The sequence below is a fragment of the Erpetoichthys calabaricus genome, chromosome 2, assembly GCF_900747795.2.
Source record: "Erpetoichthys calabaricus chromosome 2, fErpCal1.3, whole genome shotgun sequence".
NCBI lineage: Eukaryota > Metazoa > Chordata > Cladistia > Polypteriformes > Polypteridae > Erpetoichthys > Erpetoichthys calabaricus.
This window is the reverse complement of record NC_041395.2, coordinates 79,980,907-80,003,907: the sequence shown is the minus strand read 5'-3', so window position 1 is coordinate 80,003,907 and position 23,001 is coordinate 79,980,907. Positions and strand designations below refer to the sequence as shown.

At 38.3% G+C, this 23,001-nt stretch overlaps 1 protein-coding gene across 1 annotated transcript in view; it reads left to right on the top strand.

Annotated features, from left to right (window-relative positions):
- Positions 1-20,144, top strand: part of tmod4 (tropomodulin 4 (muscle)) — a 106,296-nt gene extending 86,152 nt beyond the window's left edge. The window contains exons 6-10 of the mRNA XM_051923660.1: positions 1,739-1,869; positions 3,339-3,446; positions 7,020-7,163; positions 9,316-9,460; positions 19,416-20,144. Coding sequence (XP_051779620.1) covers positions 1,739-1,869; positions 3,339-3,446; positions 7,020-7,163; positions 9,316-9,460; positions 19,416-19,438 — 551 coding nt within the window. The 3' untranslated portion in view covers positions 19,439-20,144. The remainder of the gene's footprint in view (positions 1-1,738; positions 1,870-3,338; positions 3,447-7,019; positions 7,164-9,315; positions 9,461-19,415) is intronic.
- Positions 20,145-23,001: the final 2,857 nt, after the last annotated feature.

The following is a 23,001-nucleotide window of genomic DNA, read 5'->3' as shown; positions in this document are numbered from 1 at the left end:
TCTGGATTTTTCTGTGCGTACGCACAATCCCGCTTTTGTGCTTACGCCATGTTATAGTGTGAGTTCTACGCACGGCGTTATACATGAGGCCCCTGGTGATCACACTTTTTCTGCCTACCTGCAACAAGAACCAGGCATCTGGTGCTCTCAGTCCCATTTATAGTGGTGTCCACTGTTCTCACAGAGCATTCAATTTAATGAGATCTATGACATCATTCCTTTATTAATATTATTATTAGCAGACACTTTTACTAATGTATCTTGCAAATAATAAGGAATATAATATAAACATGCTGTATATTGTATATTGAATAGGCATATAATAACATGCCCAATTATACATTTGAGTCGTTGGCAGGCTAGTAAAAGTTAACATTCATTAAAGAATGATATCTATGGTGGAGTACCAGTAGCTTAGTACTACAATTAGCCAAAAGAGTGGCCTGTAAACTAGCATCATAACAAAAGCAGAAGTGTAGATACCCAGAGGAGAGCAAAAGGTTAGGAAACCCAAGGTGCTTTGGGAGGATATGGTTAAAAGGCCATTTTGTGTATATCATCCTGTCTCCATACCCTAGCACCACAGCAATAAATCTAAGAAGCCTTCCTCTGACTTAAAGGAAGACTCCAGCCAAAAATAATATTTTTTGTTATATGTTATTTATGCCGTGTAGTTTGTTGTCATAATTTCATGCTTTCATGCAAAATGGAGAAAAAAAAGTTGATGATGTAAGAGAAGCTAATAATGACCAATGCCGTACTACAGAGCCCCTGAAGGTACATGGTGCGATTTTTTTTTTTCTGAGAAGCAATCTGCTACGTGGGATCAAGATAGTATGCAGTGATCACAAGCTATTATGTGTTGTGCACCAGATTATTTCATAGAAAAAAAACACACCATATTCCTTCAGGGGTTTTGTGCTGTACAAAGGCAATCAATGGAAAAAAAAATCAATGGAAAAATGAATTTTTTTTTCATTCATTGTGTCACATAATTCACATTAACTTAAACATAGCAAGTCAATTTTTAAAATAAAGACTTGACTCTTAACCAACAAATAAGGGGGAGAGTGAGGTCTTCAATTCAAAAAGTCATTCCCATTAAGCTTTAGGTTTCCTGTTTATAGTGTGTGCCAATAATTTCAGAATCGGAAGTCTATGCAGTAAATAAAACAATATTTTAAGGAAACAAGCATATGTTTTGTAGGTTTTGAGTATATGATTGGAAAAATGATATGTGAAGTGTGTGACGTGAGATTCTTTTTTCCTTTTTCCATGGACGTGTTTCACATCAATTGCTGTTGTACAGCTTTCGTCTCTATTAGCTTCTATTATATCATAAATGTTTTTCTCTCTATTCTGCATGAAAACATGAGATTAAATTTTTTTCTAGGCCATCTCAATAAACTACATGGGGTTAGTACCAAATAAAAGAAAATACCATTTTGGGTGAAGTATTCTTTTAAAAGTAGTAAGACTTTCCCAATCACACAGACTTTTTACGGCTTTATAGTTTACTGTATCTACAAAAGGGCAGTTATATATTTCTGTTGTATATCTTTAAAATCCATCCATCCATTCATCTATTTTCTAAACCTGTTTATCTAAAGCATGTGTGCCTTATTAAAAAACATATTACATAACAATAAAAAGTATCTTTAAAGAATGCAGAAATGTTTTATTTAATAAAGAGGGAATCCAGTACAATCATTTGAATTGGACACCATCTTTTCACTAGGTGTTGTTCAGCCAGACAAATACAAGATCTATCCAGATGAGCCACCAAATCCTACTAACGTGGATGAAACGCTAAAGAAAGTGCAGAGTAATGACAAGAGTCTGACTGATGTTAATCTTAACAACATCATGGTAAGGAAATCCAGCAATTTGAGTTAAGCACCAAATAATTTTATTTTTACATATCTTACTGCAGCCAGCATTCAGAGTCTTCTGATTGGAACCTTCTCCAAACAGCTCGGTCCTGCACCTCCTCGCCTGTCAAGCCCTTTTCCTTCAGATCTTCCTTTACTTGATCCATCCACCTCCTCTTTTGCCTTCCATGCCTTCTTTTCCCATGTACTTCCATTCCTATCACTCTTTTGCACACATATTCATTATCTCTCTTCATCACATGTCCATACCACTTTAACCTACTTTCTTAGATATCTGTCCCACTTTTGTTGTACCTCTGATTGTCTAATTTCTTATTCTATGGTTTTTGTAACTCCACACACCCATCTCCACATTCTTATTTCTGCCACATCTAACTTCTTCTCCTGCACTCTCTTTACTGCCCATGTCTCAGCTCCATACATCATTGATGGTCTTACCACTGTCTTAAAAACCTTACCTTAAATGTTCACCTTAATTCTTCGATCACACAATACTCCTGATACCTTCTTCCAATTGTTCCCTCCACACTACCCTCTATGGGTTATCTCTGCATCTAGTTTTCCGTCTTGGGCTACTACTGGTCCTAGATATTTAAATGTATCTACTCTTTTCAATAGCTCTCACTGCAACCTAACTTCTGAATCGTGATCATCATTAAATCTCAAATATTCTGACTTCTTACTCCTGTTTATCTTCAACCATCTAACTTCCAAAGTCCTTCTCCATTCTTCCAACTTTCTTTCCACTTCCTCTTTTCTGGTGCTACACAACACAATGTCATCAGCAAAAACCATGCACCAGAGGGATTGGTCTTTTATCCCATGACTCAACACATCCATAACCAGATCAAAGAGGTAAGGGCTTAAAGATCCCTGGTGCAGACCTACTCTAACTGGGATTTTTTTTCTTACCCCAACACTGTTTTAACCTGAATCCTCACTCTCTCATAAATAGCCTAGACAATCTTAACGTACTTCTCTGATACTCCTTTATCTCTCATGCACCTCCAGACCTATTAAAGTGGTACTCTATCATAAAACTCCAAATCAGCACACACCAAGTGCATTCAGAGTATTTGTCCTTAATCATTTTTTGTTTCAAAGAGTCTCCTTATATTACATTTTAGAGAACATTTTTAGTACTCAATAGAGACCAGACATGCAACTTTTTCCAAAGTGAGTACCATCCACACAATTTTTAGGATTACGAACTGGGACTTAGTTTTTGTCCCATGATCATTGCTTCCCTATTTTTGAAATGCTATCACAGTTGTGTGCTAATTTCTTCACAGTTTAATGAAATACAGCCCACTCTTGATACAGATTTGTTGTCCGAGGTACATGTAGCATCTCTTAGAGATCAGCTATAGTTTTAAGTGTCCATTCTCTATATGTGGTATTTTATTTCATGTTGTCCAATGTGCTTATGATTTGTTTTTTTCTCAGGGCATTCCAATACCAAAGCTGAAAGACATTTTCCATGCTATGAAAAAAAACACATCAGTTAAGAGCCTGAGCATTGCGGCCACAAGAAGCAATGACCCTGTAGCATATGTGAGTATAACAAAATAACATTTGTCATTTCATTGATCAGTTTAATGCAGAGATAAACACTGAATAGAAGTCAGACCGATAGTCGTTATTAGGAGACATTGCTATGCTATTTTTGACTTATCCATTGGAAAGTAAAACACGTCTTCATCAAATAGTCACTATGGTAACAACTGGACACTTAGAATGCAAAATACATCAAGGCACAGAGAGTTAGTTTTTAACAATCTACACATTATGCAGTAGCTAGCTAAAATCTTTATAATCTTTTTAGACAGATATGGATGTGTATGTGTATTTTAAAGGCAGGATTCATATTCCTTGTAGTAAGTGATGAGTTTACTTGATTTTGGCTGAAGGTTTTCATATTGGAGTCTGTTGCTGGGGTTGGGGTAGTTTAGTTTGTTGGAAGCACTCATCAGGCAAAGCCAATCAGAAGTGAGAGAAGATTAGCAAACGTAGCGTAACATCACATTTTCTAATTGAATGAATCCAGATAAGAATCTTGAGGTGGCAGAACCCTTTTATTTACGCACTGGGTGCAAGTCAGGAGCCAGCTCTAGACAGGATGCCAGTCCATTGTCTGCACATTCCCACAATCACACATGACCAGTTTGGAACTGCCAGTTAACCTACCATACAACTACTTTGGGTTTTTTTTCTTTTGTAATTCTTTTGTAAGTCGCTTTGGATAAAAGCATCTGCTTAGCAAATAAATGTAAATGTAAGAATGTGCAAACGCCACTTGCCCAAAAAACACGCATGGGATTCGTACCCAAGAACTGCAGCTGTGAGGCAGCATTGCTTACCACTATACCACCCTCTTAAACACTGACGCTAACCCAGGTAGCTGGTTCAGTGACACAGTATTGTTACCCATAGTACCACCAAGCTGCTCAGGTTTACATACAATATTTTTCAAAAAGTAAAATATTAAATATCTTTCAGTCTTGAAGAAGATGAAAACAATAGTACCACGTGCCAGTTGTCTGTTTTAATGATTTATTGTATGTATCGTGAAATGTATGATGTATATTATACAGTACATTGCAATTTTAGCTGAGATACCTAGTGTCACAGATAAATAGATAATATATTTCGTGCTAAAAATCTGAAAGAAGACACTAGCTAGGTATACTATATCGGCCTCTTCCTCAGCGAAAATAAAGTCATTAAGCTTTGAAAAATACACATGATGGTCCAGCTTTTCTTATATTTACATGTTTTACATTACCTTGTTTTCGTTCACGGCCTATGCATTTGCCATCTGTTTTCAGATCACACGGTGTTGCCCTTATTTCATTGTTTCTTTTTCCTTTAGCCACTTATAATGGCACAATAAGGGCATTCCCCTGGGTGAATAGAGTTACTTACCAGTTCAAAGAGTGCCACAGCATGCCAAGTGTTTAATTCACTAAAGCAAATGTCTCTTTGCATTCCATTCACATTCTGGGCTTTCAGCCATTTTTATTTTATAGATAATCTGTCATGGTATCCCCAAGTACATAAGATGCATATTAATTCAATTCTATTCAAAGTATTCTTATTTAGCATGCTTCTCTGAAGTAAAACTCAAAGCTGCTAAAGATTTACAAATACAAAAGAGCAGCAGAAAAGTATAAACTATGGAACACATAAGCAAACTTACCAGGGACAGCACTATCGTTTAGTGGAACTATGCAGTGGTCTCAGGTGGCAGAATTTGGGGACCGTATTTTTTAAGCAATACAAACTCTTACTTGAATTCAATACAGTTGCCCGGTTATATTTTTATATATTATTTTCTCATTTGTTTGGTCTTAACATCTGATGACCTAAATGTGGTCTTCCAAATTCCATGCTACACAGTTTACCCCTTCTGTATATTTCTTTATGTTCTTCATGTATAGGTTCGTAGTTTTAGTTTTGCTTTCATTTAAACATTAGAAAAATTTAGCCTATCTGCTTAAATCCCCCAAAAAAGCATCAAGTCAAGTTTTGAAGGTCTCTAAAGTCCTACTGTCTACCACACTACTTGGTCACTTATTCCATGTATCTGTGGTCTTCTATGTGAAGAAAAACATTTCATAGGTGCTGACTTGTCTTAAACCTGGAGTTTGGTAATTTGGGGGGAGTTGGGGGGGGGGGGGGGCAGGGAGTTGTTGGGTTGACACAAAGCTGTTGTATTCTGTTGTAATGAGTCTTCAGGTCTGAATTTAAATGGAGCAGATCAGGATTTAAGTACACCAGCACATCACTCAAAATATTGTGAGGCCTGTAGATAAGATTTTTCTGGAGGCATAATATATTACTGGCGCTCAGCTGCCATCTCACTGCCTTAGAAAGACAAACAATATCATTAAAGGCCTCAGCTACGGTATCCTGCACAGTCACTGACAAATATAGTGTTATAGTTAACACTGTTACATGCAGTGTATACTTTTGTATGAGTGTGTGTGTGTGTGTGTCTTTGATGTATTATTCTCAACTTGTCTATGGAGACATGCAAGTATGGATTACTTTGTACAAAGTACATATGACAACACACTTGAACCTGAGCTTAACTATCCTTTGAATTTAAGATTGTCTTTACCTGATTAATACTGTGTATACTCTGGAGTGTACACATTAATGATTGATAAAGGATGGGCTGGCCAAACATAGCATAGCTCACACCACCACAATGATTCTTGGGATTTTAAGTTCTTCCACCAGGTCAGTACCAAACAAGTGATGTTACCAGTCCACTCTAACCTGGTGATTTATATGACAACAAATGCATCATTTCAAACTGTGATTTTTTTTTCAAATTGCCCACTTGAAAGAACATTTTTCACTATTAAACAATCAAAAAATGCAACTGTTCTCCATTAAGTTAATTGCACAGTGCTTAAACCATTCAAAGCTTTACAGGTCTGAGGAAAGGATTTTCAAATCAGTTCTAGCTGAAAGCCAATCTAGGCGTAGTAGGAGTTGTTTGGTCATACATCCTACCTTTAATAACTGTCCTTCTGGAAGTATCTTACATTAACTGCAGGCTGGAAAGAGAATGATCTGGACTGTTTATGAAGCATTTCACCATAGCAGAACTTAAACTGAGCAATAATGCAAGTACTAAAGGATAGGTCAATGTCAAAATAAAGCATACATCGAGCAAATTTGCAAAACTAATATTCTGGCCTTAGTTAGCAACATCTCATAGAGTGCCCACTCTTCAAAAGAATGACAGCCAAATTTATTGGACAGGTTAGGGCACAAAAAAGCAAGATGGGTCCAGCTGCAAACCTCTGTAGCACTGTGATTCAGTAGCTTCACCGGACAGCCGATTGGATTGCAGGGACTTGTCATTTGGTTTGCTTCACATGAGTCAGATAACCCTCCCCCAACCGTAATCGTAACCAGGTGTTATCACGGACGTATAATATAAAGTGACAACGTCCTCAGTGGAGTGGAGCTAATCTCATAGCTAGTCTCTATTGAAAAAAGTAGCCCAATGCTCAGTAAGTAGTCTTAACACTGGTTTTAGCAGTCACAATAATCAGATAAAGGATACGTACAATTTTATTTTTTGTAACATTGTATTGTCTTCTTTTATAGGCTGTAGCAGAGATGCTTCAAGAAAACAAGACATTGCAGAGTCTGAACATTGAATCAAACTTCATTACCAGTGAAGGAATGATGGCCATTGTAAAAGCCCTGAAAAAAAACACAACACTGAGTGAAATTAAAGTTGACAATCAGGTATAATTCAAACCCTAATTTAAAAAAAAATAAATCTGGTAAATTGTGGAGGATGCCACAGCTGTCTATGACCATAAGCATCCAAAATGAATTACATAATGCAAATGCCCACATTGTTTACTTCTGTCATGGGTTTCAACTGGCATGTCATGAAGAGCCTCTGATGTTTTGAAGCTGCACACTCCAAAGTTGTTCTTCATGAGGATTTAACACTTCATTATTAAAACACTTTGTGAATAGCATATAGCCCATGTTATGAGAGGTGGTCATGTGCATGAAACAGAGGTACCACAGTCACCATTGTTAAAAGGTGTGTCAGGTCCTGTTTTTGGAAAACTAAAGGTGCTACAGTAAGGACACTTTCTTTCTCAGTTAAATAAAAATGTCAACCTATCAGCTGTTCCTTCTTCCTACTAAGTATTTTTTTTCTTTAATAGTTCTTAGTTTTAGAGGTATTTCCTAAACACTAATAAAATACTGTAACATTTTGAAACCAACTAAATCCAATTCATGGTTGTAGGGAGCCAAAACCTATTCAGTCAGTTCATTGCAAGGCATCTTCACACATACAGACACACTCACATTCAGCCATTTTAGAGTGGACAGTCAAAATAAGCTACTCATTTCCTAGATGTGAGAGGAAAACATACACAGGCATTGTTGGTCTGTGCAAAATCCACACAGAGAACAAATGCGTATAGGATTTAAGCACTGAATGCTGGATCTGTGAGGCAGCACAGATGTCACCCCCTTTAATGGTGATGGTTGCCATTTTTCTTTATTTCCTAACATTTTACCTTTTCATTTTCAACAGTTTTCCAGTCTGTTTCTTGTATTTCAAACTCTGTTACAATGCCTCACTGTGCCTATGGCTACTCTTTTTATCTTTTAGCCAAGTCAGAAGCTTTCTTTCTTTCTTTTTAGCAATTCTGATGGATATTTCAGGGTGATTGTTGTTGTTTATTATATTTATTTATTTATTGAGCTTCTGTAGAAAGCTAAATGTCTCCTTTGGGACAAGTACAGTGCTATCTATCTATCTAGTCAGTGCTTCAGTGGAATGACATTAAACTCCAACTGTTTCTTGACTTAAGACTGATCCACCCATTAGCCTTGGAAAGTTTTTCTAACAAGACACCTTTCTTTCTTTCTTTCTTTCTTTCTTTCTTTCTTTCTTTCTTTCTTTCTTTCTTTCTTTCTTTCTTTCTTTCTTTCTTTCTTTCTTTCTTTCTTTCACTACTGCCTGCTATGGTAAATTTCCAATAAGTGTCCTTTGTTTAGCACAAATGGCACTTCACAACAATGTCATCAACATGCAACAAAACAAGCAACAAAAATGTGAAAAACCAAAAAAATTGACAAATATAGTTTGTACAAAATGGATAGAAAATGACCAGATCCTGATGTACTGAACCATATATTGGATAGAGATCGGGAAAGGAGACTAATAATAATAAAAAAAAGCTTTTCAGTGGACTAGGTGGTGGAAAGGCAGAAAATTGTGGTCTTTAAACTAGCTGAGGTCAAAACTGAAACCACAGTAAAATCAAAAGAGAGTAAGCCCAGGGACAATGTCAAAACCCCAAAGTCGCTTTAATCACACACCAAACACGAGGAAAGTTTTGTTTTATCAATCCAGAATCTAGAGCACCACCTGAAGCGTAACACTGGCCTAAATGCTGCTGCATTGATGATGTCATGTCACATGACATCTAGGACCATCACCCTAGCAACGAGATGTCACATAGTAACATGACCAGCCAAGATGGTTCAAGTCTCCCGAGGTTTGGGCTGAATGGCAAATTGTCAAAACGTTTCTTATGTTCTTACGAATCATTTTGGGGTTTGTGGAAATGGAACCTATAAAACCACCATGTAGTTCCTGAGAGATTCAGTATAGGACTGTTCTATCCTTTTTCCTTATAATATAAATTGTAAATATGCCTTTAGAAGAAACAGTAACAAATTAATTGATATGTGAATCACAGAAGGAATATTTAGTGTACCTTATCAGGCTGATAACTAAGAAATTGAATATTGTTGTGTCTTAAAGTCATTGTTTGAGCAGAAGTTGAGGTGCAGGCATAATATGTGTGATAATTACATTTCTTCTGAATTGCAAAGGCTAAAATCTTTGTCTATTTGTCTTTAGCGACAGAGGCTTGGAGATTCAGTGGAAATGGAGATTGCCTTAATGCTGGAAAAGAACCCATCCATTGTAAAATTTGGCTATCACTTTAACCAGCAAGGACCACGTGCAAGAGCTGCCATTGCAATCACAAAGAACAATGATTTCTGTGAGTACACTCCGTAATCTCTTATATAATGGGATTTTTACTACTTTTGGTAAAATATCTTTGACAGCCAATTTCATTATTTGTAACTACAAAGAGTACAATTATTATGTTTTTACTGTAACAACTCATTAAATAAGCAGCAAATATGTTTTAATATTGAATAACATTAGGTGCTCCTTTTGCTGTGTAGCAATGATAAATCAATTAAAAATGAATCAGTTCTTTACTGCGATACAAAACAATGCAGATTACAAGTATTGTAAAACAAGAAGGTGGTTTGGGGTTCCAAATGGAAGACTGTGTCACTATTTGACAGCACCTTTTAATTGCTGAGCTGATTTTGAAGGCTACAGGCTACTGGCCTGTCTGGATTCTCATCCATTTCCTTGGCGTGATCCCATGTGTTCACTCCCTGTATAGGCTTGTGTGAGTGAGCACACTGTTGACAGAAAATCAGTATTGCTGAAAATAAAAAATATTTTTGAAAAATTAGTTTTCCTATTGGAATGTTATAATAAAATAATCAAAGCTGCATAGGGTGACTGTTGACACTCACTTAAAACTGGTGATGAATTGGTGGTATTATTCATTTTTGTGAGGATTTCTTTAAGGTTGGCTATAATATTTTCCATTTTGAATTTTGACATATGTACAATTAAAATTGTGCATCAGTTTTTGAATTAAAAAATGAATCCTAGACAAATCCTAGATTATAAGTTTTCCTCCTTGCTAAAGGCCTTCCCTGCTATTAGACATTAAGTCCCATTTAGATCATTAGAAATATTTAGATGAAAACAGACCATTCGGCCCAACAAAGCTGGCTAGTCCTATCCACTTAATTTTTCCAAAATAACATCAAATCGAGTAAAGTCCTACTGTACCACACTACGTGGTAACTTTTTCCTAGTGTTTGTTGTCAGTGTGAAGAAAAACTTCCTAATGTTTGTGCTAAGTTTACCCTTAACAAGTTTCCAGCTGTGTCCCCGTGTTCTTGATGAACTAATTTTAAAGTCACAGTCTCACTCTAATTCCCTTCATAATTTTAAACACTTCAATCATGTCTCCTCTTAATCTTCTTTTTCTTAAACTGTATAGGTTCAGCTCTTTTAATCTTTCCTTATAATTCAACCCCTGTAGCCATGGAATCAGCCTAGTCGCTCTTCTCTGGACCTTTTCTAGTGCTGCTATGTCCTTTTTGTAGCCTGAAGACCAAAAACTGCACACAGTACTCCAGATGAGGCCTCACCAGTATGTTATAAAGCTTGAGCATAACCTCCTTGGTCTTGTGCTCCACACATCGTGCTACATAACCTAACATTCTGTTTGCCTTCTTAATGGCTTCTGAACACTTTGACTAACGTTTCTGATTTTAGCGTTTCGTATTGTCTACAGTATTTTCTGATTACCCATTTTTGACCTTTGCTCTCATTTTCTGACTATGTCTCATCTTCCAGCCCTTTATAACAAAACCTTTCAGTTTAATAGGAGTACCAGTGCCCATGAACTCTGGGTTTTGATAAATAATAACTGTGGAACCATTGTTTATCATTTTTTTCAACTCATTTCCAATGCAATATATTTCAGAACTCCTGTAAATTATCTTTCAGTTTTAAAAAAAGCAACTCCAGAAATTGATTCAAAATAACCTTTGGGAATAAAATAGATATTTTAGCCAAACACTATAAATTGAACGTTTATTAGTGTATTGTTGTCTTGTTAATACTATGTGTATCATTAAGTACTTGTACGGCTGAAAAAACATGGTTTTGGCAATACCACATTAAGGGTTAAACAATTTACTCACTGACCTTTGTACAGTATTTAATTGGACTGTAAAACAAAAAATAAGTTGCAGGTTCCTCTTGCCTATAGATACTCCTCATGGTAACAGAAGTATTGTTCATCCATCACCAAAACAACTTAGTATTGTTTTTTGTCGTGAGGATTCCAATGCAGATTCTGGGTCATGGCGAGAACCATCCTCAAACTGGGTCACCAGTCCATCACAGGGTACATTCATACACATAGATACACTCACTCATCCACTGTCATCAACCTCAAACAGAAATGCTTTTAGTATGCTTGAGGAAGAGTGGAATAGCTATAAAAACGTCTACAGGCAGGGATGGTAATTTGAACTAAGGGCTCCATCCATATACATATAACTGTGACATTGTCACATTTTGAGTGACTTATTTCTTTAAGAATTCATCCCAACATTACTTACAGTAGTTTCCTTTCCTACTGTCATCTAAAGAAAGTGTGTGGTGTCTTGTGATGAACTTGCAACCTCCCTATGGCAGCATCCCCTGCCAGGGACACTCCTAGCACTCCTCAATTTTAAAAACGGATAACATACATTAGGAAAATGGATGAAAGAATCCATCTCAGGAGCTATTGTTATGAAGGCCATTCTTACTGGTATGAAGATGTTCGGAATTTGTTGTTTTCCACCAATAAATATACCTGCACTGCAACAATGACTCACTTGTTGTCTTCACTTTACAGATCTGCATAGGTTTTCAGATAAGTAGGTTTAAATGGGTTAGGTACTTATTGATGCAGCTAATGCCAGAGATATGTTTTAAAATACCATACAGCTAAAACAATGTAAAGTGAGGACCATATTTCCATGGAAACCTAATGATGAGTTCTAACTAAAAGCACTTAAAGGATTCTGTAGTGCAGAGCTCTTATGACTCATTTAGAGATGTGGAGCACACTCGCTAAAATAGTCAGTTAAATGTAACCTCTAAATGAAACTAACAGACTTACTGCAGTCTAGCAGCCCCCACAGTATGCCCACCCTGAATACTGGACATTGTAACTATTCATTGTTGTGCCACTTCTGTCATATGATGCTTCCCTGAGGCTCGCCCATCTTTGCTCTTCACATAATGTACATCCTTAAGGATGCATACTGTATATACATGACAGACGAAAATCGAGGCTGCCTCAGCTGACGTGTAACTGACTTTTGGTGTGTTAATTCCCTGTCGCTAACACTGCCTCACTTCTTCCCATCACCCCAGTATCAGGTCAGGTCTTTGTGGGTGGAACCCAAGCAAAACAAAAGAAAGTTACTGGACCCTCTAACCCTGCTTTTTTATTGGATTTTATTTGAAGAAAACAACATTCTATATGATCAGGTCTAACTAATACAACTAAGAAAATAACGTTACATGCAATCAACTCAAACATAACAAACCAGAATTCAACCCCCGCCTGAGAGAATTAGAGGAGAGCCAACAGCAAGTGGAAATCTTTAAAAAAAAGCAAAGAAGGGAGAAAGTCCTTTTCCCCGATACAAATGCTTATTCCAAGCTGGAAAAACAGCACAGCTGGTCCCTTCTCAATGGAAGCTGACTGTTCAGTGGCACCCACACCTGGTTAGCGTACACAACTTAACGTAACAACAATGCGATGAAATCATTTTTTTCTGAATAACCACATAAACCACAAGATTAAATGCTGTATGTCTGCACATTTCATAGCAGGTATTTAACAACCAGCTTCCAACAAACACAAAAATGCTTTTGACAACAATAAGAAGAGAACAGTTTGATACGTAGATCAAATACGGTTATTTTATAGTATCACAAGTAATTTGCCTTATTTATTCTATATTACCACATACTGACAACTAACTTCAAATATAAAAAACAGTTTAGCCAAAATTATTAGCATAGTGACTTAAGAAAATGAACAGACTTACTGGGGAAATTAGAAAGGAATTTCTCCCTGAAAATTTTATAGCAATTTTGATATTTCTTGCATTGCAAAATACCGATTATTGGAAGTGAAAGGAGAGAAGTGGAATAAATGCGATCCATTGCTTGCTACCTAAAAAAAACATTTACCCGTCAAATGGTGAAAAGTGCTAAGATTTGTAATCGTAAACCACACTAAAAACCCACCCATGATCAGAACACAGAGCTAATTAATTAAGAAAAAGAGACCCACTATATTATACAACATCATATTAATTAAACAATAGGAGTTTAGCAGACACTCAGGCAGGAACCTGCAGAATAACATTAATGAATTCTTGCCGAATCCTAAAGTAACTCTGCATAGTTCCACATAAAGAAATTTTGATTTTTCTTATACTTTTGGATAGTATATCATTGAGTTATGAAGGATGCGTCAATATTCTTCCAATTAAGCAGAATGATGTATGAACTGTGTAGTGCAGGCACTAATGGAGAGTTCATCACCAGATTATCTAAAGCAATCGGAAATAACTCCAAAAACACTTCTGTAAAATACTCTGCACTGTTCAAGAATCCTACACTATCTGACAGATAAGAAAAAATCTTTTCCCAAAAGGGCTTTGAATTTTGGACAGTCCCAAAAACTGTGTCTGTGTAAAGTTGGAGCACCTAGCATCATTCACAGTTAGGGTCCAATCCATGATACATTTCAGATCATATCAATTTGGAGTTATATTTCTGGTGTATGCTTTTCATCTAAATTACATTGTCATGTCCGTCAGTCAGTCATTTTCCAACCCGCTGTATCTTAACCCAATCCCAGCCAGCACAGGGCACAAGGCAGGAACAAACCCCAGGCAGGGCGCCAGCCAACCGCAGGGCGCACACACACACACACACACACCAAGCATACACTAAGGACAATTTAGGAATGTCAATGCACCTAACCTGCATGTCTTTGGACTGTGGGACGAAACCCACGCAGACACGGGGAGAACATGCAAACTCCACGCAGGGAGAACCTGGGAAGCGCCACCATGCCACCATAAATTACATTGTGCTTTCCACAAATTGAAGAACAACATAAATTATAAATTATTGAATTCCACTTCTTCCCTGCAGTGAGAAGTCAAGCAAAATGACACCTTTTATTGGCTAACTAAAAAGATTACAATATGCAAGCTTTCGAGGCAACTCAGGTCCCTCCTGTAATCTTTTTAGTTAGCCAATAAAAGGTGTCATTTTGCTTGACTTCTCACTACATCCATAATGGCTAACGCGGTACAACACCCTAGTACAGGGGTGGCGAACTCCAGGCCTCGAGTGCTGCAGTGGCTGACATTCTTACCATCTTCTTAATTAGTGACCAGTTTTTGCTGCTGATTACTTCTTTTAATTAACTTGACTCAGGCACCACAGTTGTTTCTTTTTCTTTAATTAGCAGCCAAACAATAATGAGACCAAAACAAGCCACCACATGACCAGCTCCCCTGTGCCCTTTACACAATATATGAAGTTAAAGAGAGGTAATGGTCTTGGTAAGGTTGATCTCTCAGGTCACCAAAACATTTTGACGGTGCTCTTAGAAAGAACAGAAAAACAACAGTATTCGAAATGTGTGCTGTGGCAGAATGAGAGCAACAACAAGCCATGGAATTAAATAACAGGTTCAATTAACAGCAAGAATTGGCTTCTCATTAAGAAAGTGATTGGAGTGAAATTGGTTGGAGTTTGAAGCCCCAGTTTAGCTGGTCAGCTGTTAGCTCATTTCACATCTCATTTCTGCTTGGCTGTCATGTAATGAAGAAATGAATCAATTCAGAGGGCTGAACTCTTCTAACAGGGCTATTAAAGTGATGGGGAAAAAGTTAATTAGCAGTGAAAACTGCTCACTGATTAGGAAAAGGGTTAGAATGAAAACCTGCAGCCCTCCAGGCCTGGAGTTTGCCACCCCTGCCCTAGTCCTACTCCTTTCCTACGAGATTGATAGAAAGGTTTCTTTTCTTCAACACTGCTGAATGTGATCTAGTGGTGAGCTCTGTGACAATAGCTGATAAAGTCTGGAAACAATGCCAACATTTTTGTCCTTACTAGTTAAAAATACTTTTGAGTGTGAGCACTGGTGGAGGTTTTACTGCAAATTTTTTTTTTCCAAAGAGAAAAGTAAGTGTACTGAAGGAATTATGCTCAGAATCTGTGAGGCAGCACCACCAGCAACTGCTCTACCATTTTTCTCCTATCAAAATGCTTTATTTAAAAATTCCAGAAGTTATGAAGGGAGAACTTTTAGGCTAAATATAAAAGAACTTATTAAAAAATTATATGCAGACAACAATACAAATTTCCATACCACATCGATCGACCCCCGGGTTAACAACGACCGCCACCAGTACTGTTAGCCAACAGGGTGCTGGCGGAAATTGGGCTACTGTTGGCCAAAGAAGAAGAAGGAGAAGAATAAGGGGGGAGATGTGTCCGGAGGCAGGAGGAGAGGAGGAAAGTAAAGAGAGTGGAACTGAGGGTAGGAACTTTGAATGTTGGCAGTATGACTGAGAGAGTTAGCAGATGTGATGGAGAGAAGGAAGGTTGCTATATTGTGCGTGCAAGAGACTAAATGGAAGAGACTAAATGGAAGGAGAGTAAGGCCAGGTGGATTGCAGGTGGATTCAAATTGTTCTATCATGGTGTGGATGGGAGGAAAAATGGAGTAGGAGTTATTCTGAAGGAACAGTATGTCAAGAGTGTTTTGGAGGTGAAAAGAGTGTCAGACAGAGTAATGATTATGAAGCTAGAAATTGGAGGTGTGATGAATAATGTTTTTAGTACATATGCACCGCAAGTTGGGTGTGCAATGGGTGAGAAAGAAGATTTTTGGAGTGAGCTGGATGAAGTGATGAACAGTGTACCAAAGAGACAGAAAGTGGTGATTGGAGCAGATTTCATTGGGCATGTTGGTGAAGGGAACGGAGGAGATGAGAAGATGATGGGTAGGTATGGTGTCAAGGAGAGGAATGAAGAAGGTCAGAGGATAGTGGATTTTGCCAAAAGGATGGACATGGCTGTGGTGAATCCGTATTTTAAGAAGCGGGAGGAACATAGGGTTACGTTCAAGAGTGGAGCAAGATGCACACAGGTAGATTACATCCTATGCAGAAGAGTCGATCTGAAGGAGATTGAAGACTGCAAAGTGGTGGCAGGGGAAAGTGTAGTTAAGCATCATAGGCTGGTGGTTTGTAGGATGACGCTGGAGATCAAAAAGAGGAAGAGAGTGAAGGCAGAGCCAAGGATCAAATGGTGGAAGTTGAAAAAGGAAGACTGCAAGGTTGAGTTTAGGGCGGAGGTGAGACAGGCACTGGGTGGCAGTGAAGAATTACCAGACAGTTGGGAAACTACAGCAGATGTAGTAAGGGTGACAGCAAGAAGGGTGCTTGGCGGAACATCTGGAAAAATGGAGGAAAAGGACACCTGGTGGTGGAATAAGGAAATACAGGAGAGTATACAGAGGATGAGGATGGCAATGAAGAAGTGGGATAGTCAGAGAGATGCAGAAAGTAGACAAGAGTACAAGGAGATAAGGCGCAAGGTGAAGAGAGAGGTGGTGAAGGCTAAAGAAAAGGCATATGATGAGTTGTATGAGAGGTTGGACACTAAGGAGAGAGAAAAGGACCTGCATGAATTGGCTAGACAGAGGGACTGAGCTGGGAAAGATGTGCAGCAGGTTAGGGTAATAAAGGATAAAGATGGAAATGTACTCACAAGCGAGGAGAGTGTGTTGAGCTGATGGAAAGAGTACTTTGAGAGACTGATGAATGAAGAGAATGAGAGAAAGAAGAGGTTGGATGATGTGGAGATAGTGTATCAGGAAGTGCAACAGATTAGCAAGGAGGAAGTAAGGACAGCTATGAAGAGGATGAAAAATGGAAAGGTCATTGGTCCAGATGACATACCTATGGAAGCATGGAGGTGTTTAGGAGAAATGGCAGTGGAGTTTTTAACCAGATTGTTTAATGGAATCTTGGAAAGTGAGAGGATGCCTGAGGAGTGGAGAAGAAGTGTACTGGTGCCAGTATTTAAGAATAAGGGGGATGTGCAGGACTGTAGTAACTACAGGGGGATAAAATTGATGAGCCACAGCATGAAGTTATAGGAAAGAGTAGTGGAAGCTAGGTTAAGAAGTGAGGTGATGATTAGTGAGCAGCATATATGGTTTCATGCCAAGAAAGACGACCATAGATGCGATGTTTGCTCTGAAGATGTTGATGGAGAAGTTTAGAGAAGGCCAGAAGGAGTTGCATTGTGTCTTTGTGGACCTGGAGAAAGCATATGACAGGGTGCCTTGAGAGGAGCTGTGGTATTGTATGAGGAAATCGGGAGTGGCGGAGAAGTACGTAAAAGTTGTACAGGATATGTACGAGGGAAGTGTGACAGTGGTGAGGTCTGCGGTAGGAGCGACGGATGCATTCAAGGTGGGATTACATTAGGGATCAGCTCTGAGCCCTTTCTCATTTGCAACGGTGATGGACAGGTTGACAGACAATATTAGACAGGAGTCCCCGTGGACTATGATGGTTGCTGATGACACTGTGATCTGCAGCGATAGTAGGGAGGTTGAGGAGACCCTGGAGAGGTGGAGATATGCTCTAGAGAGGAGAGGAATGAAGGTCAGTAGGAACAAGACAGAATACATGTGTGTAAATGAGAGGGAGGTCAGTGGAATGGTGAGGATGTAAGGAGTAGAGTTGGCGAAGGTGGATGAGTTTAAATACTTGGGATCAACAGTACAGAGTAATAGGGATTGTGGAAGAGAGGTGAAAAAGAGAGTGTAGGCAGGGTGGAATGGGTGGAGAAGAGTGTCAGGAGTGATTTGTGACAGACGGATATCAGCAAGAGTGAAAGGGAAGGACGGTAGTGAGACCAGCTATGTTATATGGGTTGGAGATGGTGGCACTGACCAGAAAGCAGGGGACAAAGCTGGAGGTAGTTAAAGATGTTAAGATTTGCATTGGGTGTGACGAGGATGGATAGGATTAGAAATGAGTGCATTAGAGGGTCAGCTCAAGTTGGACAGTTGGGAGACAAGGTCAGAGAGGCAAGACTGCGTTGGTTTGGACATGTGCAGAGGAGAGATGCTGAGTATATTGGAAGAAGGATACTAAGAATAGAGCTGCCAGGGAAGAGGAAAAGAGTAAAGCCTAAGAGAAGGTTTATGGATGTGGTGAGAGAGGACATGCAGGTGATGGGTGTAACAGAACAGGATGCAGAGGACAGGGAGATATGGAGGAGGATGGTCCGCTGTGGCGACCCATAATGGGAGCAGCCAAAAGAAGAAGAAGATTAAAAAATTATAAACTGAACTGAGAAAGCACTCCATGTTTAATCTTACTGTTCTTAATTGTTGGTGAATAGAAGTAAGTCTATATGGAAAAAGGTGATCCATTGTGGCGACACCTGACCTGAGCAGCCGAAACAAAGAGGAAAAGTATACATAGGTAAATCCATCCATAAATATTCCAATTTACTTCTGCTGGAGATCAGGCCTATCCTGGCAACACAGAACTCAAGGCATGTATTAACACTTTAAATGGCGCCGGACCCTCTCAAACATACATCCATACTTACGGACATCAGGCCAATTTCGAGTCGACAATTAGCCTTTCATGTGGGAGAGCAACTGGAGTACCTAGAGGAGAAGACACACAGACACATGGAGAACGTGTATACTTCAAATTTGAGTTGGTAATAATGAATCATGGTGATGGAAAGAATTAAGGTTGGATAGTGGTCTGCGTCAAAAGAGTATTTTTGATATTTTTCAAGTAATAGCCATATTAATATTGTTGTTTACAAGATACAGTGAAATTCTTTCTTACTCGTACAATGGACATTGCCGCCTTTGGGCACAATGATATATAAAAATGTACTAAAATGTACCCCACGTGCTAACTTATTTTGAGTTTGCTTGTATTGAATGCTCATTTAATTCTCCTTGTTACTATATGACATCATGAGTAGCTGCTACTGACTGCAAGTGTGCCAAAGCATTATGTGCCAACGGAACAAACTGGAACAGAGTTGAGATGAGTTATGGTTCTCCTAAGTGAGAGATCAGAGGTAACTGCTTCTCTTACCCTGGGATTTAACGATCAGCTATGGATGCTCTAAAAACTGCTTAATTTTCAGACAAATGGCTGCCTGGCTACTTGAGGGGGAAGTTCACACAACTGCCTTTTTGTTTCCCTTAGTGCGCCAGAAGAGAATGGGCTGAATGAAATTTCTCAGTGGATGCCAGCTGATGTTGTGAAGGGTGCACTCCAAACCATAACCCATCTGCCTGCTACTCTGTCCACAGTGGATACCCTGCCATGTTTCCAGCCATTTGCAGAGTGTGCTTCCTTCTTCAGTGCCTTACCCAGACAGAGGTATCCAGGTCTGGTACCCATCCTCATGACAAGGTTTTTAAAGGCAAAAGTAACTTAGCCTTTGGTTTCTGTTCCTTGGATGCTCAAATTCTACTATAATGCTTGCTTTTAAAAAAAAAAAAAAGAGACAGGCTGTTGTTTTCTTGGCCCTTCAGTCAATTATTCGATTTAATAAATATATTTCTTGCTGTCATGCCTAGTGCCACTTGTTTTTGCTCATTATTTACAAAGGAACTGTCATCTTATGGTACTAAGCTCTGGAGAAAAGACCGGCTGTAGGAGTTAACATGACATTAAATGCCAGCCTTACTGTTGATTTTAACAAATGAATCAGAGACTCTTAAAGTTCTTAACACAATAAAATAAGAAATTCAAAATAAATGGATAATGTTTACAGAAAAAAATAACAGAGACAGTCTACAGCAAAGCAAATGGAAAATTTGCACGAAACCCTTTTGCCACTCAGAGATGTGACAGCTATAAAGGGCAGGATCACATCAACACCAATTACAAAATGTAAATAAATATATGAATAAAGAGTTTTTAATTGTTTGTATTTGTGGTATTGTTTATTTGAGATCCTTGGATATGACCAGTTTTACATAATATGCCAAAAAAGCAGAAATGTTGTAAATTCTCTTCTCTAAAGCAGCACTCTCAGTGTAGGCGGGTGTGTGGTTCATCAGCACTAAACTAAAGTCCATGACTAATGGCAAAATTATGCATTTTCAGTTTAATGGTCTTATTAATTCTCCTGGAACTTTACCATACACTTTATTTAATTTAACTAGTGATTGATTAAGCTAGATGGATCAAGGTGGGTATACTGTCTCTCAACACCTGTTCATAATTTTAATTGACAGAAACAGCAGACAGTATCCAATTTGGGATCTTAAAGGAGACAAACGTAGAGGAAGTCAACTTTGTCAATTAAATTAAATGTTTCATTAAAACAAACTCTGTCAGGGCAGACTTCACACATTCACATGGTGTTCACCTGCTCCTACACACAGCAAGAATGGAGTTATGAACAAATGAGGTCCAAAATCTCAATAAAAAAACAAAAAGACAAGGATAGGATAGCCAGGGCACTTTCTGTGTGAAGCTTCAGTTAAATATATGGGGCCATCAAAATGTTTTGCGCCTGACCAATTATGAAAAAAATCAGTAACACCAAACAACTTTTATTTTATAACATAATCCCTAGTAACACAAATACAGTTTTCACAACTTTCACGTAACTTTTCTAAGCCACAGAAATAAAATGCTTTATCATACTGGAGTGCAAACACTGCTCTGTTGATTACTTGTCTTTTTCGTTACAGATTTAGGGACAGGGAGAGTTCAGACACGGCTGAGTCTGGAGAATAGGGTAGATATGGCATCATTGATTCCACTGTTTCATGAAGAATCCATTAATATCTCTGCAGTATTGCAGGAGCTCACTGTCACATAGCGGTAGGGAGATGTTCAACAGCTGTCTTTATTGCTTTCCTCCGATTTACTGCTGCAGACACACAAGCAAATCAGCATAGTCCTAACTGGTTACAAGGGGCTTTAGAGGTAGTACTGCCAACAGTCTCACTGGCAATGCCTTGATAAATCTTTCGTACATGCTTTCATTGTTGCAACTCTTGTCTCACCTCTGGGTCATGTAACCACATTTATAATCACTAGCACTGCTTAAATATCTTCCAGTCAAAACACTTGGGCTCAGAATTATCCTTGGAACACTGGATGTGGTGATGCCTCATGAGTCAATATCCTAGGCATACAAATTGCTCCTGTTTAATTGCTCATCAAAAAACATTCAACTGGCTTTTAACTAATGTGTATTTAATTTTGATTAACTGTGGCAACGTTTTCTTCTGTCGTCAATGCTGATGGCCAGTCAGCCCTGGTCGAGGGAACAGAATTCTGCAGGCCACCACTAGATTGTGAAATCTGAAGAGGTTTGGTCATGGTATAAACGAACTAGATTACAATGAATGTTTGAAGTTGACTTATTTATGTTTCTTTTTTCAAAAGTAACACATTTTCTAAATTTGTTTTTCACAAATTTTAGTATGCAGGTGCAGATCATTGGTCCCCATCACAGAGTGTCCGTTTCAGCTTTAAAACATTTTGATCAATCCTCATAGTGAGCGCACGCAAAAGAAACTTACAGGTACTGTACAGGATATCATGTGGTCAGAAGTAAGTGCTCAGAACTATCATTGTCATGATTATGGATTTGTACTATGGACTGCACTGCACTCCTTTTTCTTCCTGTTCTCCCAAATCTTTGTTCCCGCTAGCCTTCACATTAAGACTCATGCCAAGTTGAGGTGCATATTTGCCCATGCATGGTCAGCATATAAATCCAGGTTTGTCCACAAAAGCTTGCATATTATGCAAGAGCCTTGTTATATAAGCTGCGGTGGGTTGGCACCCTGCCCGGGATTGGTTCTTGCCTTGTGCCCTGTGTTGGCTGGGATTGGCTCCAGCAGACCCCCATGACCCTGTGTTCGGATTCAGCGGGTTGGAAAATGGATGGATGGATGTTATATAAGAGAACTTACATTACTTTACAACAAACTTCACTCTGAATTCTAAAAAAACTACACATGATTAGAAAGAATCTTCCGTTTTCAAATGTATTTTCAAGACTAGTTTTAACTACATCAATATGATCTCTTCAGTTTTGTTATATCAGTAAAATCTCTTCCACTTAAATAAATGAATGTGGTCCATCTGGATTTTTAGTTTAGCTCCTAATGGTCAAGACATACAGTACATCTGAACCAGGAATAAGGAGAGCCACGGAGATTTCAAGGTTGAAATATAAAATAACAGTCCTGTAAAATAAAGAGCACAAGATCCGATTACATGGTTTTCCAAAGCCTATTCCACATTATCAATTGCCCAGTTTGTTCCTTATTTTTGACAGAGCTCATACTAAAAGTTAGGAATACAAATTTATCTGACTTCTGGTTATCATCCCCAGGCTAATGGGTAGAATTGAGGAAAATGCCTTACATGCAATATACATGATTTTCAATAACTGAAAGACAATTAGAGCAGAGTTCTACAGAAATCATCATAAATCAAGGATGATGGGTATCTCCGACTTTTTAACATTTATTTTATTAATAAATTAAACAATAAATTCAGCCCATTTTAGCTCTAGATGGCAGTATCAATAATAAGTTTATTAATAAAACCACACAGAGGTAATGAAATGTTTTAGTTGCTTTTGGAAATAATTATTTATTGCCATGATGATACAAGTATACTTCTTCATGAACTCCTAATGAAATAAGAAAGTTCACTGAAGAGACAGAAAAATATTACAGGTTATTTTGCAATGCTAATATTTTTCAGAATTTGTTTTAGGACTTTAATATTTTAGGATTCATGCAACCTCACC